The following is an 18,689-nucleotide window of genomic DNA, read 5'->3' on the forward strand; positions in this document are numbered from 1 at the left end:
AACAGTGCTGTTCAAGAGAAATATAACACAAGCCATAATCTGAGCCATGGATGTAATTTTAAATGTTCTAATGGCCCCATTGAAAAGTAAAAGAAACAGCCAAGATTAATTTTATTTAACCCAACAGACATAAAATATTTTCGACTTACGATCAATACAGAAAATACAAGATGCCACTGTATTTTTTTCAGTCTAGTGTATTTTACACTCAGCACATCTCTAGCGCTGCCTAGCTACATGGCTGGAGGCCGTGCTGGACAGCAGTTCCAGAACCTTCTACACTTAGACCTGCATTCTACTGGGCTCAATTATTCTTTGTAGGGTGTGAGGTACAGGCCAAGGTTTTTTTAAATACGGATATCTGGTTGGCCAGCATGACTTATGAAAAAGACTGGCTATCTGTGCCATCTCTTTCTTCCTGTCTTGATCACTCTTGCCAGATTTTCCACTATATTCCTGTTTTCAAAGAATCCAACTCTGGCCTCAATGAGTATATCTGTGGAAGACTGACTTTCTGCTTTGTTAACTTCTACTCCAGCCTCATTTCCCTCCAACCACCGTCTCTGAGCCCAGCTACTGCTCCAAGAGTGACGAGTACCTGAGGGCTGTGAACCGCTCCTGGCTGGCGTGCACCCTGCAAGTCTCAGCATGGCATATTTTTGTTATCTTTCAGCTAAAAAGTATGTTCTAATTTCCATTACAAATTCTTCTTTGTCCCACTGGTTACTTGGAAGTGTGCTTCCTAATTTCTAAATACTAGGAGTATCACTTTGCTGATTTCTAGTTTAACTCCACTTGGGTCAAGAGCACGCTCCAGAGGACTTCAATTCACCGAGATGAGCGGAGGTTTCGGTCAATGTTCCATCAGCGTGTAAAGGGGGCACACAGCCTGTCAGGGGTGGGTTCCCGTGAATCTGGCTTTGAGATCTTCATGCTGATTTGTGAGTACGGCCGAGCTGAGCTGCTGGGACAAAGGCCCACCGTCCCAGGCCCCAAGTCCTTCCCTGGTGTTAGCCCAGGGCAGGGGTCGAACTTCACCCTCCAACACCTTCCTGGGGCCCCGGCCATGGGGCAGCCCTGCATTCTCACCAAGGGCTGTCGGGAGCCGCAGGAAGGCAGGAAGAAGAGGAAGGACAAGCATCTTCCAGACAGTGACTAGAAAGCTCCACCTGCCCCCACCTGTGTCTCAGTCCTGAAGCTCAGGACACAAAGGAGGCTGGAGTTCAAGTGCCTGAGAGCCCACAGCCAGAGAAGCTTGCACGGGGTCAGAAAGACAGACGGGAGTCAGCAGGTCACAGCCCTGTGCCCACAACAGGTGGCGGGAAAGAGGCTCAGAGACCTGACAACAGCCACAACAAGGACATGTGTGCGCACAGGCCAGGTGTCTCGGCAGAACTGCAGACACTGGAGGGCCAGCCAGGCTGAAGCGCACATGGGCCACACAGGGTGGGGCTGGAGAGAGACAGGGGACTTCACCCCACAGGCAGTGGGGGTCCACCAAAGTGCCTTGTATATAGGAGGATGACATGTGGGTCCTCTCAGGTGGCTGTGTGGAGCATGAGTCAAAAATAAGGACATACATCCCCTCCACCGCCAGGTGCCTATGGCTATGAGAGCCTAGGCCTCAGCCCACGGAACCGCGAGCTTGCTTAGGGAATCCAGCAAAACCCTCACAGCCTTCTGGATGGAGCCCCATGGCATGGATGGCGAGGCGTGAGGGGAGGCAGGACGTGGCCTTTCTGAGCAGCAGGCTCGAGGCCCAGGACACACAGGCCACCACCACAACTTCAGGCTCTGTAACAGGGACCTACCCACACAAAAGGTCCTTATCTGAAAGGGCTCCATCCTCACCCTAGAGCCCTCCACATATCATTTTGGGGGACATTTTATTTTATTTTATTTTTTTTTGAGATGGAGTCTTGCTCTTGTCGCCCAGGCTAGAGTGCAGTGGCACATCTTGGCTCACTCCAACTTCTGTCTCCTCGGTTGAAGCGATTCTCTTTCCTCAGCCTCCCGAGTAGCTGGGATTACAGGCACATGCCACCACGCCTGGCTAATTTTTTGTAATTTCAGTAGAGATGGGGTTTCGTCATGTTGGCCAGGCTGGTCTCAAACCCCTGACCTCAGGTGGATCCACCCACCTCGGCCTCCGAAATTGCAGGGATTACAGGCGTGAGCCACCTGGTCCCATTTCATTATTTTGATTAGAAATGAAATGACCTGCCCAGGCGCGGTGGCTCATGCCTATAATCCCAGCACTCTGGGAGGCTGAGGCGGGCGGATCACCTGAGCTGATCCCCAGCCTGCTGGGGAAGGGCAAGGAAGGTGGCCGCAGGCCCCAGCATAGTACAGACTGACGCCCTTGAAGTCCACGCTGCACCGTGGGCCCAGGCAGAACAAGCCTCCCGCCCCGCCCTCACAGAGGTGCCTCGTGGACAGCCACTGCATGATAACAAGTCCCTGGACCCAGGCCTGTCCAGATCCTCGTGGGAGTGGGATATGAGCTCCACAAAGGTTTCGGGGGGCACCCAGGCCCCAAGTCCCTGTTCCACCACCAGGGCAGCTCAGGAGCCAGGACACTTAGCTAGTGAACCCTGGGACCTGCTGCACTCCTGGGGACACTGCAGAGCTCGGGAGCCGACAAACCACAAATGCTGCTACTTAGAACCTGTGTGTCCAACAAGGAGAAGACAGCAAAGGAGGGAAGACTGCTGGGCAGGAGAGCACCAGAGACACCACCACCCCTACCAAGAAGTCTCTGAGGACAGCTGTGGGCCAGGATCCTGCATCGTTAGCACAGAGCTGCCTTCGGTCTGTCTTGGAGTAAGGGCCTCGGAGAAGCACGGGGTCACAGAAAACAACACTTTTATTTTCACATGAATTATAAATACCCAGGAACCCCCACACAATTCAGCTTGGCCCAGCACTTCTTCAGCCAAAAAGGTAGGAGGCCTTCCCAGCAGGAATAACAGAATGTACTTGAAGATAAAGGTTTTAATGAAAAAGGGTTTCTAAACCTCCTGACAGTGGCCACCTCCAGAAAAGCCCCTGGGTCTTCACGCTGACAGTGCAGGAGTGAATGTCAAAAAGCACTCCCAAGGCAGGGCACAGTGGCTTACGCCTCTGATCCCAGCACTGTGGGAGGCCGAGATGGGCAGACTGCTTGAGGCCAGGAGTTCAAGACCAGCCTGGCCAACACAGTGAAAACCCATCTCTACTAAAAATAGAAAAATTTGGCCAGGCGTGGGTGTCTCACACCTGTAATGCCAGCACTTTGGGAGGCCAAGGCGGGCGGATCACCTGAGGTCAGGAGTTCGAGACCAGCCTGGCCAACATGGCGAAATCCTGTCTCCACTAAAAATACAAAAATTAGCTAGGCGTGGAGTATGCCTGTAATCCCAGGTACTAGGGAGGCTGAGACAGGAGAATCGCTTGAATTCGGGAGGCGGAGATTGCAGTGAGCCGAGATCGCGACACGGCACTCCAGCCTGGGCAACAAGAGCAAAACTCTATCAAAAAAAAAAAAGAAATTACACTGGCCTGGTGGCATGTGCCTATAATCCCAGCTACTCAGCAGGCTGAGGCATGGGAATCGTTTGAACTGGTGAAGCAAGCGGAGGTTACAGTGAGCCATGATTATGCCACTGCACTCCAGCCTGGATGACAGAGCAAGACCCTGTCTCAGGAAAACAAACAAACAAACAAACAAAAACCTTCCCAAGACCCCAAGCACGAGAGGAAGCAAATCCCTTCTGTGCATCCCAACGCAGAGCTCATCTCAGGAAGCTCTGCGTCCAGGTGTCCAGGAGGCAGCCAGCTGGCCAGGCAGAGGCATACCCTGGGTGGTCAGACCCATCCAGTGACTGCTCCCTGCCCTGGGCATGCCAGGTACAGCAGGGGTACGTGTGGGTCTGTGGAGAAGATGAAGCCCGCCCCGAAGCAGTATTTGTTACACATTTATGAAGGCAAGGAGGCCACAGGAAACTGTTCAGCAGAAAACGCTGCTGTCATGAAGGGAGAGATGGCCAGCTTTGGGAAATGAAGGTGCCCACTCTGCTCTCAAGGAAGCAGCAAGCCTCAACTGCACACCCGCCGCACAGCCACCCACCAGCCCTAGGCAGTCTCAGGCCACACATCCCCAGAGGCCCTGTGGCACGAAAAGAGGATCTCTGAGGGCATAACACCCGATACCCCGGGGGGGAGTAAAATCACTTCTGGAGCACAGCCGGGCAGACACCAGGCCTGCACCCCCGTCGGCACTGGCGGTGGTGGTGCCTGTGGACCATCGGCGGCTTTAAGTTCTCTTGGCCGCTCCCGTTCCATCCCCTCTGACAGCTAAGAACAGGCTGAGGGCGGGCGACGGAAGTAGGAATTGGGCGGGAACAGTGGGTGGCAGCGGCCGGGGAGTGGAAACTACAGGTCACACAGTCAACCATGGTTCCCTTGCTCAGAGCCTGTAACTACCGCCGTCCACTGAGCTTCCAAGAGGGCCTCAGACTTCACCTGGGGCTTCCCGAATTCACCTGGTTGTCTGGGAGTACTAGTGTTTCTTGAGAGATGGTGAGAAACGCGGCCCTAAGCCCTCTGCGTGGCCCCGTGCCCACTGCCCTCTCCATGCTCTGAGGAGCCTCAGTGACTAAACGTGGTCCCAACCTGTACCAGGCCACACCAAAGTCCTGAACAGGTCAGTGGTGTCAGGTGCCAGCGTGGCCTGGATTTCTTCCTGACAGAGGAACTAACCAGCGCACAGCTCCAGCCACTCGGAAAGGAGGCAAGTGGGAGGCTGTAAAAGAAAGGGACAGGCCTGGCATGGTGGCTCACGCCTATAATCCCAGCACTTTGGGAGGCCAAGGCGGGTGGATCACAAGGTCAGGAGTTCAAGATCAGCCTGACCAACCTGGTGAAATCCCGTCTCTACTAAAAATACAAAAAAAAAAAAAAAAGTTGTGGTGGCGGGCGCCTGTTAATCCTAGCTACTGGGGAGGCTAAGGCAGGAGAAATGCTTGAACCCAGGAGGCAGAGGTTGCAGTGAGCTGAGATCGCGCCACTGCACTCCAGCCTGGGCAACAGAGCGAGACTCCATCTCAAAAAAAAAAAATAAAAAATAAAAAGTAAGGGATGGTGAAAAGAAGAGCATCCCTCAGGCGCCAGCCAAGGGCAGGAACGGGCCCAGGGCCAGCAGGTGCCCAAGGCTTCCTGGCACTCGCCCTCCCAGGCTGCCCCCTGGCCCCCAGCTCCCCCAGCCCCCGGCTCTCCCTGGCCCTCTGGTCTGGCTTCCAGTGTACCTGTCCTCTGCCCCTCTGCAGCCCAGGGGAGTCGTGGAGATACTGCCTCAGGCTCCAGCACTTCCCATCATTTCTGCTTGGGCTTTTACTTGTCTCTTTAGGAACAAGCTCTAAAATCTTAACACTCAAGATTAATACCCTTAAAGAGAACCCATGCCAGTCATAAGAAAACTGGACCAGTTCAAGACAAAGTAGGCAAAGACCAAGCAGATAATGGCATGGCCCACTGTGCACAGAAGCATCGGCCATACCAGCCCTCCTGCAGGAAACACGGACTAAACCTTGGCACCGCTCTCTGCCTGTCAACGTGGCAAAGATCTTCTTCAGAAAAGACCAACACAAGTGGCGGGCACCGACCTGTGGAAACACCAGCACTGGCCCCACGCTCCCTTCCCAGGGACTCAGGAAGCATCACACAGCCTGGGAACGTCCCCATTCCCACCGGCAGGGGAGCAGTGGACAACTCCCCTGGGTAGCAAGAGTCCCACTACAGAGTGAGGCCAGTTTCAATGTCAAGTACAGACTATCGCTGGGTGGTAGGAGGATTTGCTTTTGATTTTCCAGGTTTTTTTTCCTGTATTTAGTGTCTCTACAATGGACACGTAACACCAAGTCCCAGGTGAGCAGGGATGTGTCCTTCTTCCTAAGGTCCCCCCCAAGCACAAGGAACATAGGACACCAGCAGGGTCCAGTGGGTCCTGGGAAGATTAATGGTTGCTGAGCACAACGACCTGAGGCCAGGCCCTGCGGAGCCAGAGGCAGGTGCGGGTCAGCCCCACCCTCAGCACCACTCCTGGACTCCACCAGCCAGCACTGCCCACTGTTACAAAAGCATCAATCCAGAGGGAGCTGCAGTGACAGGGAAGGGTCCCACTGTCCCTGCCCACGGTTCCCTCCGCCCACCCTGTGGGGCCAGAAACTCTGCTCAGTAAACCCCACCTCCCATGCACCCTTCCTTCCCTGTTGGAGACCACTGGGCCCATGCTGAGGTCCCGTTTGCTGAGTCAGAGAATGGCACTTGGGAAGCCCTATGGGGTCTGTCTTGCTGAGTAGCCAAGGAACCCACCCAGGGCTGGTAAGACCACTGCCAGTGCAGAGAGACATCTGGTGAAGGGGCGTGCAGTTCCTCCACAGAGAAGCCTGACCAAACACGAGAAAGGACAAAAGTCCATAAACAGCGGCTTCTGAAAACACTGTGGACACAGCCACACAGGAGCAGCTTATCTGCTTGTAGCCTGTTTTATACGATTTCTGCCATTTTTGCTAGGGCCAGCTTGCTGCTTGGTAAGTCCCAGGCAGTGTGGCTCGGTGGGTTCTGGGGTGTGCTCCCCATACCTCCCACAACAGTCCAGGCCAGCACTGAGTACCGACACCCCCTCAGACCGGCGACTAGGGCTCAGGAGCTCTTCCTAAATGAGGGGCTGCCTGAGCAGCCTCTCCCTAGAGGCGTCTCCTGGGCCACACTGAAGCCCTGTCACAGTGACACTGGACTGAACCAAGCTGAAAGCTTGGGTGAAGCCACAGAACACGCTGGGCCATGGCCTGCACAGGCCGACGCTCACCTGAGCGGGCGCCACAAAAGCTCAGCAATGGAAACGTGGGCCGTCCAGTGTTGGCTCTGCCTCAGCAGCCCTCGGTGGCACCTGGAGACAGCACCTGCCCCACCTGCACAACCCCATGGCCCACAGTGGTGCCGGGCTGCACGCCCTGGGAGGAAAACTAAATGGCAGGAAGAGGAAGGTAGCACGGGAGGAGGGCCGAGCCCTGCCCAGAAGTTAGAGGGAGAGAGAAAAGGCCTTGGTCTCTGGGGTGACCAGCCAGGGCCTCCTGAAGGAGGCGGGAGGACCAGGGCCTCCTGGAGCCCTCCATCCAGAGGCAGGCTGTCCACTCCTAACCACTCCCCCCCCAGATCCAGGTGGCTCTGTGACTCCCTGACCAACAGAAGGTGGCTGAAAGGATGTATTGTCTTCCAGCCATTTTCACTACGGCTCTCCTGGGATGAAGGCCGTCCCGGCAGAGGCAAAGAGAGGCCACGTGGGGAGCCCTAGAGCCCAAAGTGTGGTCTGGGACCATGAGGTTAGCAGTCTCTTTACAATAACACAAAGGTGACATGTGCCAAAGCCTTGTGGAAGCCACCTGGCCTGTAAAATTACAGCAGGATAAACACAGAACCTGACAGATCCAGCTCTTGAGATTTGCAAAAAGTAAAGCCACTCTATTTATTTGACTCTAGAAGATAATAGGTTTTTTTTTAATTTTAAAAATATTACTTATGTGAAGATATACTGGGTTTTTAATCATTTCTAAATGAATTAAAGTTGTTTTACATTCTCAATTTTAATTTCTAAAAGATGAATATTCATAGCTCAATCATGTAAACTCAATAAGGACTTTTTTTTTTTAATTTTGGAGGCAGGGTCTCACTATCACCGAGACTGGAGTGCAGTGGTGCAGCGCTCACTGCAGCCTTAACCTCTTGGGTTCAAGCAACCCTCCCGCCTCAGCCTCCCAAACAACTGGAACTAGAGGCATACACCATCACATCTGGCTAATTCTTTTCACTTTTTTGTACAGATGGGGTCTCCCTATGTTGCTCAGGCTGGTCCTGAACTCCTAGTCTCAAGAGATCCTCCCACCTTGGCCTCCCAAAGTGCTGGGATTACAGGCAGAAGCCACCATGCCCAGCCTCAACAAGGACTTTAGGGGTCCTGAGAGCAAGAAGTCCAAAAACTCTGCTCTAGGGTGAGGATATAAAACTGTGCCTGGAGAGATCTATGTGGGGGAAACTGTGGCACCCCAGCAGACATCCATGACAGCAAGGCCCCTGAGGGCTGCCAGCCCAGCCACCACGGATGGCAGTACAGGAATAACCTGTGGGGCCAGAGCCCCACCCACCAGCCCACAGATGCGGGAAAGGTGATGAGTCCTCATGTTAGGCCCAGAAGTTCCAGGGTTGGTTACTCAGAAACAGGTGAGTAGGAACCACCCACGGCCAAGCCGGAGGCTGCTGAGCCATGCCCAAGATCAGAGATGCACGCGTCTGGAGCAGCGCCTGACACCTGACCCTGGTGGCTGACCATGCGGCCTGCCTGCCAGTCCTGGGCGTGGGATGCACACCCGCACCCTGGCCCACACACTACCCCTGCCAGGGGCAGAAGAGGGGACCATGAAGTTGTGTGTTTTCTGCTGAGAGCATCCACCAGAGCAGAGCTGCTCAGGAGGGCACATGGTGCTGCAGGCCAAGCACGTCACACGCAGAGCCAAGACCACCTGCTGGGAAGCCCACTGCTGGCAGGGAGCGCAGCCTACGCACAGAATGACGCTCTCATAGTAATACTCCCCACAGAACCCTGCAGGGGTTCATTTTATTCTATATTGTCATCTTTTTTAACATTAAAAACTTGGCTACCAGTGACACTGATTATTTCTTTTAACCCACAATATTCATAAGATGGCTGCCAAATTGTAAGAGCAATCTGACCTGCCACCGAAGCCTCCTGAGCGCAGCCTGAGGTCTCCTTGCTGTTCCGCCCATCCTCAGACTGTCCCCCATGCCCACATGAGCTCAAGGGCTTTGCTGGCACAGCTCTTCAGCTCAGAGGTTATCCAGGTGATACACAGCCAGGCTCACTGGTTCCTGCTCACAGAGGCTTCCCTCCCTGCCCCTTCGTCTATTCAACTGATACAGGAGCTGAGTCACATGCGCTCCTGCTGGCTAAATTTGACACAGCCCATTCATCAAAATATTATTAAAGATGACAATCGACTGAAAAATATTAAATAAAAATCCACGTGTCCGCGGAACCATGAGGGGGAGGAGGCAAAGGCAGCCCTTCTGAGACAAAGCACCAGGGAGCCAGGGCTCCCTCCATAGGCCTGCATGGCGAGTCCCCTCCCTCACTTGCACAGGTCTCAGCTCAACAGCACCTTCTCAAAGAGGCCTTCTAGAGCCCCTATTCAAACAGCTCTCCCACGCACCCCCTCCAGGCACCCCATCCCACACCTCCTTACTCCCATCCCCCTTGGCACTCCCACGCGCCCCTCCAGGCACCCCATCCCACACCTCCTTACTCCCAACCCCCTCAGCAGTGGGGAAGCTGCCCAGGGGTGGCTCCTGTTGCCTCTGTTCACGCGTGTCCAGAGCGCTCAGAGCAGGCTGCGCGCGTGCAGGCCTCCAACAGGAACCTGACTCAACTCAGATTCTCAGGCCCACACTCTTGTATTTCATGACACCGCTGCTATGACAAACGGTCCTGTCACATGTGGCACAAAGAACAGGGCACGCAGCAGAAGGGCAGACGTGCCGGGAGGAGGAACCCAAAGCGGCCGCCCATATAGAGGGCTGGCCGCAGGCTGTGGGGAGAGGCCAGGGCTGTGCACGACAAACTCAACACAGACAAGCCATGCTCACACCAGCAGCTTTCAACCCACACCCGAGCTAATTTTATGCTCCTGGGCTCACGCCCAGGCCTGGCCCCAGGATCAGGCATCCGGCTCCTCAGGGCCACCTGGCACCATCAGGCCTTTCCATGGGCTGAGAAGTCCCAGCAAAGCAGGAGTGAGGAGCTTCCGTAGACGGTGCAGGCCAAACCCCGAGACAACAGCCCCACGTGGGCTCCTGAGATTGCACTGCTGTGGGGATAGGGTCTGCCAACCCACAGCCTGCACAGCCACCATGTCTGGAGGGGAAGAGGCGCTGCTGAAAGGGTGCTTGGAAGAAAAGTCTCCCAACCAGCAAAGGTCATGGGCAAAAGGGAAACAGCATGATGCCTCCGTGCTTTCCAACCCTCCAGCTTGCCTGCTTTCTGCAGGGAAAAGCCACATACCTTTGTGGGAGCTCTTTGCGTCCCCGCCCACCACAGTGAAATGCTCAATGACACAGACCAAAATCACGACCACGCAGGGCAAAAAACAGGAGCTGCGGCACTTAACTCACTCACGTTAACTAACTCACGTTAGCCCCAGGACATCTGCAAACAACTGCAGGGATGAATGAACAGACATTCCAGCCCAGGGAGCCGTGTGCGCTGGCAAAGGAGACCTTCAAAGAGAAGGGAGCCAGGGACAGCAATGTGACTGTGGCCACAGTCCACAGGCCAAGCAGTGCCACAGATCACACGTGGCCTGGAAGCCCTGCCCACCATCTCCTTCTTTTCTCTTTAAGCTTCCACATTTTATGTTTGTTCCAATTGTTTCTACTTCCGCCAAACACCAATGGGTGTGCCCCAGCCAGGAGAAATCCTGTGCAGAAAAAAAACAAACATGGTGAAGGCAAAGAATGGGAGGCTCTTCTGGCCAAAGACAGACGGGAACAGCACACGCCCTTCCCTTCCAGACAGGTCTAGCACCGGCAGGAGGCTGCACACGCAGTAATCACCACGGAGAAACAAAGGCCACGGCCCTGCGGCTCCCAACCAGCACTCAGTGGCCCTAACAAAAGTTGCAGTGGGCCCTGGTGTTTCTAACCCAGACCGCTGTGTGGACAAAGAAGAAACACTGGGGTGACAGGGGCATGGCACAGGGGTCCTCCCTCACGGTGGCCTCAACACCCCTCCTCCCATACCAGATGACCGCAGCAGACCACAGCTTCCTCCGGAGAGGGGGTCTGGTGGTACACCAAGCCCCTGCTCAATCTGACAGCAGCACTTGGCAGGCAGACCCCTAGGGAGGCTGGCTTTCCCAGGGCTGGGAAGAGGCCCTCATGAGCCAGGACACAAGGGTGGCACTTGGTGGTGGCAACACTAAAGCAAAGGCCAACACTAAAGCAAAGGTGGGGGCTGCGCTGTCTCAGATACACTCGCGATGAGAAACGCAGCCCTGCTGTCTACCAGCCCCCGACCAGGGGAGGCCGTGGGCAGCTCCCCTGGTGGGCTCACCCCCAGCTTCAAGGACACTTGTGCAAGGGTTCCTAGTAGACGGTCCGAGCAGGAGAAATGGGAAGGGTGTCGCTAGGGGTTTACCGGGAGGCTCATTCTAAAAAGGGCTCCATGTATCCACGACCACTGCTTTTTTTTTTTTTTTTTTTTTTTTGAGATGGAGCCTCACTCTGTCACCCAGACTGGAGTGCAGTGGCGCCATCTCCACTTACTGCAACCTCCACGTCCCCGGTTCAAGTGATTTTCCTGCCTTAGCCTTCTGAGCAGCTGGGATTACAGGCACGTGCCACCACGCCTGGCTAATTTTTTGTATTTTCAGTAGAGACGGGGTTTCAGCGTGTTAGCCAGGACGGTCTCAACCTCCTGACCTCGTGATCCGTCCACCTCGGCCTCCCAAACTGCTGGGACTACAGGCGTGAGCCATCGCGCCTGGCCAACCACTGCTCTTTTTAAGGTTGATTTGGAAACAGGAGGGGTGATGGAAAACTTTTTTTTTAAAGAAGAGGACTCTGAATGCAACACCACCCTAGGCAAACACCTCTGAAACCCAGGCCTAAGAGCACCCTGGTGGAGCCCTGATGGAAAGAGGCTATTCCTGAAACCAGACCTTCTAGGGCTGCCCACTGGAGATACAGCGGACCTGGGCCAGCCAGCTTCTCCACTCACACCTCCACATGTGCTGCTGCCTCTTCCTGGGCCACCTCCTTCCTCTTTCCCTCTTGGAAAAGCCCTTCACACCTGCTCTAACCGAACCCCCTGCTTTTGGCCGCACTCACCCACTCCTCAATTTTCCTCCTGCCTGGGGCCCTTCTCTACCAGCCTGACAGCTCTAGGAAAGCGGGAATGGCTATGTCTCCATCTCTGGACCTCTGCCCCAGCACAGAGCCTGGTACACGGCAGCCCATGAACTCAGGAACCTGGGGCCCCCGGCTGAGGAACAGGCCCAGCTCACTGTCCTAAAAGTCACGGTCACAAACCGCAGATCAGTGGTGGAAGGAGAGTGGCAGATGCACATCTCCCCAGGACGGAATTGCACTTGGTGATGAAGAGGATGGAGCTGCAGACACACGCAACACCATGGATGGACGTTTGCAACACTGCGCCGCGTGGGCCAGGCACACAGCCCGTGTATTGGGATTCCATTCGCATGAGTCAGCACATCCACACAGATGGCAGGAGACTGGTGGCCACCTCGGGGCTGGAGGTGGGGATGGGGAGCAGTGCCAGTGGACATGAGGCTTCTCTGGGGCATGATAGCAAAGTTCTCAAATTAAACTGTGGTGACGGTTACTCAGCCCTGTAATTTTACCAAAAATTATTTAATTGCAAACTTAAGTTAACTTTATGGTATGTAAATTATACCTCAATGAGGCTGTTAAAAGAACTCTAGAGATTCAAGCAAGTTCAGCCTGGGTATCCTCACAATCAGAATCAATTGTCAACCACCAGTAACATCCTCCCATGCGGCAAAGAAAAGAAAGAAAAACAAGGTCGTCATCACTCCATCCACATTCCTGCAGAGACACACACTCACGAACTTTTCTCTCGGTCAGAGAGGAGGACCCCTGAAGGCAGCTGGGAGAGTCAAGTTAGTAAGCACAAGCTAGCAGCTCCACAGAGGCCCTCCCCACTCACCTGCAGTCTGTATTCAATCACCAGCACTGTGGTGCCACAGCCCGAGCCCACTAACCCACAGCTCACCTGCTGCTTGGAGAGTAACCAGGGCACTGGTGTCAAGGCACCGTGCGCCTCAGAAGAAGCCAGGAGAGCCCCAAGGAAGGGTGCCCGAGATACGTGCCCCCCTGCCCTGGCTGTGGCCAGCCGGAGAAGCTGCCTGGAGGAGAGGGGCCTTTCCCCGCAAACTCCACCACACTGGGCCCTGTGCAGGGCCAGCGGGAGGGCGGCTACATTCCCATCAGTCGGGAGGGGAGGAAGTGTGTTTCCTCTCCTGTATTCCCGGATGCTCAGCTGCTCCTGGGCTGTGCGTTCCGTTGGGTAACACTGACTGCACACACACCTCTTCACAAATGCCTGTTGTCAGTTAAAGACAAGACAAAAGTTTCTCCTAAACTCTGAACACTGTGTGGTAGAGTTCCTCCCTCCCCTAGCCTCCACAGAAACCACCGCAGCTCAAGCTTCTCCTCTCCACCTGCCTACAACTCAGTGGCGAGGGATGACATCCTGTCACTGGCTGCCCAGAATGGAACAGAGCTTGTATACAAAAAGTGGAAACCGTTTTCAAGTTACGAATTACTCTTTGTAAAAGGAAGAAAGAGAGAAAAAAAAAGTTTACAGCTATTTCACCAGCAAACTCACAGCAATACCAAGCAAAGGAAACCTACGAGAAAGAGATGGTGGAGAGCCATGCCTGCAAACCTTCTCCAGAAAAGCCCCAGCCATGCTCATCGTCACCAGTCCTGACGTGCTGGGCTCTGTTCCGGTTTCCCGAGCAGGTTTCCCTGCAGGGCCCCTCTTCCTCAGGGGCGGCTGGGAGCACTGATGATAAGGCTGCTAGAATGCTCAGGCCAGGCTCTTAGCTCTTCTCCCAGTGACAAGGAAGATGTGGCTTTTCACTTGCACATCTACAGAACACTCTTCTGGTGATCAGACGAGAACACAGCAGGCAAAGGCACTGTTTGCTGCTGTCAAGTCCATACTTTGTCATCTGAGATGAACTAATTCAAAGAAATCCTTTCTTTAAAAAAAAAAACTTTTAAAACATAAGAGACCTGTACTCCCAACTACTTGGCTGACAGTGAGTGCTTTGAATTAATTAAAAATATCAAGAAATAGTCAAAAATAACACATTTCCCCAATCCCAGACTGACACCTAGTTGAAGGATTAATGGCCAACGAAAGTGCTGGCAATGACCACACAAAAGCTGCTCAGATAGGAGCAGGCTTCTTCACTCACTGCTGACCCCTCTCCAGTGGCAGAGCCCGATTAAGTGAGCAGTGAACCAGAATGAGAGAGACCTGTGGGTCTCTGAGGCTCGCTCACTCTTCAGCTTTTACAACTTATTTTTATAGTAGATGCTCAATAAACATGTGAAATGAGCAGAGGGAAGGAGAGACAGAGTAGCCCCTGGGCCCTCTCTGATCTGCATCCTTGTATACCAGCTTAAAACAGGCTCTGGAAGAAAAGCAGTACTTGACCACTGAAATGTACCTCTTAAAACAGGAAGCACAGCCAGGTGCGGTGGCTCACGCCTGTAATCCTAGCACTTTGGGAGGCCAAGGTAGGCAGATCACCTGAGGTCAGGAGTTTAAGACCAGCCTGGCCAACATGGTGAAACCCCATCTCTACTAAAATAGAAAAAAATTAGCTGGGTGTGGTGGCAGGCGCCTGTAATCCCAGCGACTCAGGAGGCTGAGACGGGAGAATCACTTGAACCCGGGAAACAGTGGTTGCAGTGAGCCAGCTGAGATCGCACTACTGCACTCCAGCCTGGGCGGCTGAGCGAGACTCCATCTCAAAAAAAAAAAAAAAAAAAAAAAAAAAAAGGGAAAGCATATATTTAAGGAATTGTTAAAGAATTCATGATTCACAACATCCAATAGATTTGAAACCACGTATGCTAAGATAACTGCACTCCATCCTAATCCCACTTGAAAATCTCACTGCCCTCTTGGAATTGCCCACTTTTACAGCCAGGCAGCGGCAAACACCCCTTCCCTGGCCAGGGCCCTCTGAGGCAGCAGCTACAAGGTCCTCGTCAGCCTTCCCCTGGCACCCAGACCCAGCCTGGGGCCCATGAGATGAGTGCACCACCATCCTTCCCTGGAGGACTACTTGGTTACTAAAGTCTTAACAAGGGTCACAAGAATCTGCCCCCCAGGCTGGGCGTGGTGGCTCACTTGAGGTCAGGAGTTTGAGACCAGCCTGGCCAACACAGTGAAACCCCGTCTCTACTAAAAACACAAAAATTAGCTGGGCTGGTGGCGCGTGCCTGTAATACCAGCTACTTGAGAGACTGAGACAGGAGAATCACTTGAACCAGAAGGCGGAGATTGTGGTGAGCCGAGAACACGCCACTGCACTCTGGCCTGGGCAACACAGCAAGACTCCATCTCAAAAAAAAAAAAAAAAAAGTCTCCCGGAAGCTAGTATTAGTTATTTTCTGAATATTCACAATGATGACAGCAAAATCCACAAAGCATAGACCTCAGTGAGTTTAAAAAGACCCACTGCTGGTCAGCTTCCAGGCACAAAGTACCTGCTACTTATGAATGTACATAGGTAATAATCACACATTCACAAAACGCACTCAGCTGCCTCCTTGGGAACCCGGCTGACTGGGCTGGTCCCGCTGACACGAATCCCTGTGGGTTCAACTCACCCGCTCAAGAGTCTACTTCCCACTCCGAGGCCTGGGTGCTTCCAATGCAGTCCCTCCCAGTAAATGCGGAAAGCAAGCAAGCAAGCGCCTATGATTCAGAATAAAGCAAACACAGCTGTGCGGCTTCAACTCTCAGTGTCCGTGGGTTTCAGAGGCCTTGCATGAAACACCTCTCCACACTAACAGTAGCCAATATTTACCACACGCCAAGCACTGCGCTAAGCCTTTACCTTGGTCTGTCCCTCCACAACCACGCACTGCTAAGCCTTTACCTTGGTCTGTCCCTCCACAACCACGCACTGCAAGTCGTACAGTTTCCGCCTTAGGGGTGATTTTTTTAAAGCAGGTGATTTAAAGAAAGAGGTGAAGTGACCACTCACACAGCTAATAAGCGGCAGGGCTGGAACAGCAGTGTTGCCTCTTCAAGAAGCCATGAGCCGGCCGGGCGCAGTGGCTCACACCTGTAATCCCAGCACTTTGGGAGGCTGAGGCGGGCGGATCACGAGGTCAGGAGTTCAAGACCAACCTGGCCTTGAAACCCCATCTCCACTAAAAATACAAAAATTAGGCGGGCATGGTGGCGGAAGCCTGTAATCCCAGCTACTCAGGAGGCTGAGGCAGGGAACTGCTTGAACCCAGGAGGCGGAGGTTGCAGTGAGCCGAGATCACGCCACTGCACTTCAGCCTGGACGACACAGTGAGACTCTGTCTCAAAAAAAAAAAAAAAAGACATGAGCCCTCCCACCCCATGGCTGGTCCCCCGAGCCATCTGCACAGCTGCCCTGACCCCTGCACTCTGGCTCCAGGCCGCACTGGGCACTTCTGCCGTCTCTTGATTCATCCCATGCTGCTTGTCTTCCCTGGTGTCCTCGTCACTAAAGTCCACGCAATGAGATGCCAAGAACGGTTCTAATTCCTCTCCTTGGTTATCCTGACAACACCCCCCCGACTCCGCGCCCCCACGCCGCCCTTCGACTCCCAAGGGCCTGAGAGACACTGAAACAAAATGTCCATCAAGCCTTTCACCCCACTTTCTGAACTTCGGTGTCTACACAAGTCCTTCCACCGGCCAAAACCAAGAGCAACGGCTCCCCACTCCCACCCCAGACCCCTGGAATGAGTAAGCGGACTCTGGGCAGGCGCTACAGGAGTAGCTACAGGGACAGGCAGCGATGCGCAAGGACCACGCTGTCGGGTGAAAATGCCTGTCCTTATTGTTCTTCCAAAGGAAAAAAGTTTAAAAAAAAAAAATCACTATAGCCAGAATAACTGCTGCGGGCAAAGCGGCGACGCTTTAGCTGCTGTACCGCTTCTCCGGTTTCCAGCAAGCTAAACACAGAAACGGATGGGAGGGGAAGGCGGCCGCGGCTCCCCAGCTAAGAGCGAGCAGTTTCTCCGGCTTCCTTCCTACTCCACCCTCCTGCCCCGGCCGCCCGCGGACCGCAGCAAGATCTGCACCTCGCCGGGACCCTCCGCGGGTCCGCAGCCCGCAACACCCAGTCCTGCTCCCCTCCTTGGCCACAGCCCCGCGAGTACCTCAGGAAACTGGGGGTCTTTCACTTCTTTTTCCTTTTTCTTAAGGAGCTTGTCTCCACCGGTGTTCAAGTTACTTAGTCCAGAAGCGAGCCCCGCGCAGGGAGCGGAGCGGGCAGGGAAACCTGCGAGGCCCCGGCCCACCGACAGCCGGGCGCGAGGGGCGGCCGGGCCAGGCCTCTGACGGGACCAGAACCGGGCTGCCCCCGAGACTCCCGCCCCGGCCCGGCCCGGCCAGCCCAGGACAGGCGCGTCTGCTCCGCCCGCTCCGCCCGGGCCCGATGCCCTTGAGTGGCGGTGCCCGCACTGAGCCCCGCAACTCACCCGCGCCCCGGCCGAGCCCGGCCCGGCCGCAGACTCACCCCATGAGCCAGTCCATGGCTGCGCGGGGCCGCCGCGCCCGCCGCCCGACGCGATCGGCCTCAGCCCCGGCGTCCGGAAGTAAACACTCGCCCGCCCGCTCGCTCCCACACGCGCCGCCCGCCGCCGCCGGAAGTGATGCGCCCGCGCGCCGCCTGCTGGGACACGTAGTCCCGGCCTCGCGCCCTGTGCTTCCTGCTCGCCGGGAGTTCCTGGCTCCACGGGCTGTCCCCGCGCACCTGGACTGTCTGCCCACACCCCAGCTGTAATTTCCCCCTTGGGCTCTTTCCGCGCTGTCCCCCACGCCCTGGACGGTTACCTCCCGCCTTTGGCGCTCCCCTTGCTCCAGGACTGTCTCTCATACCCTGGCTGCCCCCTCCCTCCCCGGCCGTCCCCCTGCGCCCCCGGCTGTCCTCTCCCACCTTTGGCCCTCTCCTCGCTCCCTGCGCTGTCCCCGCTCGGTGGGCTGTGTATCACCTCGCTCTTGGCTGTCCCTCCCCCATCCCAGACTGTCCCCTTGAGCCCCTGGGTGTCCCCATGTCCCCTGGGCGTCCCCATGTTCCCTGGGCATCTGACCTCCTAGCCACTCTGTCCTGGGCCCGGCCCACAGCAGTTATTCAGTGACTGCCTGTCACTGAGTGACAGGAAATTCCCATTCTTCCCCCGGGGAAGATGCTCGGAGGAGCACAGAATCAGGACAGGGAGAACGCAGAACCTCGGGGAGAGCGGGGAGGGACTGCTTCCCCCGGCTGAATACAGGGCGGCCGGCGGGGCTGACCCTGGAGGGGGCGAGGCCAGCTGGCCTGATGCGGTCACTTGTCTGAAGCCCAGTGGCTGTGTCATTCCACCATGCTTGTCAGACAAGTGACCGCATCAGGACAGCTGACCTCGCCCCCTCCAGGGTCAGCCCCGCCTGCTGCCCTGTATTCAGCCAGGGGGAAGCGGCCCCTCCCCGCTCTCCCCAGGTCCCCTCCTGCCACCTGGCCTCTCTCCAGGCTCGAGATGCTTAGGTATCAGGCAGGACTCTCAGTTACCATCAAGAGAAAAGCTTAGGTGAAAAGGAATTCATAACAGATCCTGGGTAGCTCACGGCATTGCCCAGAAAGCTCGAGAACTTCTAAGACCGTGCATCTGGGAACGCCTCCAGTCACAGTGGCCTCCGTTCTTAGTCCCTTCTCTCTGGCTTTGCCCCACAGTTGAGACCAACGGGTGAAACTTTTCAACCCCAGACCCCCCCGCCCCACCTCCCCGCAGCAGCAGGAGGCTGCGTGACGTGGTTATGGTCAATGGAGTCA

The 18,689-nt window shown here is 55.2% G+C and overlaps 1 protein-coding gene across 1 annotated transcript in view; it reads right to left on the minus strand.

The window, feature by feature from the left end:
- Window positions 1-17,525, minus strand: part of MOB2 (MOB kinase activator 2) — a 70,716-nt gene extending 53,191 nt beyond the window's left edge. Inside the window, exon 1 of the mRNA XM_054437793.2 lies at window positions 17,397-17,525. Within this exon, the coding sequence (XP_054293768.1) occupies window positions 17,397-17,413 (17 nt within the window). The 5' untranslated portion in view covers window positions 17,414-17,525. The remainder of the gene's footprint in view (window positions 1-17,396) is intronic.
- Between the last annotated feature and the right edge of the window lie 1,164 nt (window positions 17,526-18,689).

Source organism: Pongo pygmaeus, chromosome 9 (genome assembly GCF_028885625.2).
Source record: "Pongo pygmaeus isolate AG05252 chromosome 9, NHGRI_mPonPyg2-v2.0_pri, whole genome shotgun sequence".
Classification (NCBI taxonomy): Eukaryota; Metazoa; Chordata; class Mammalia; order Primates; family Hominidae; genus Pongo; species Pongo pygmaeus.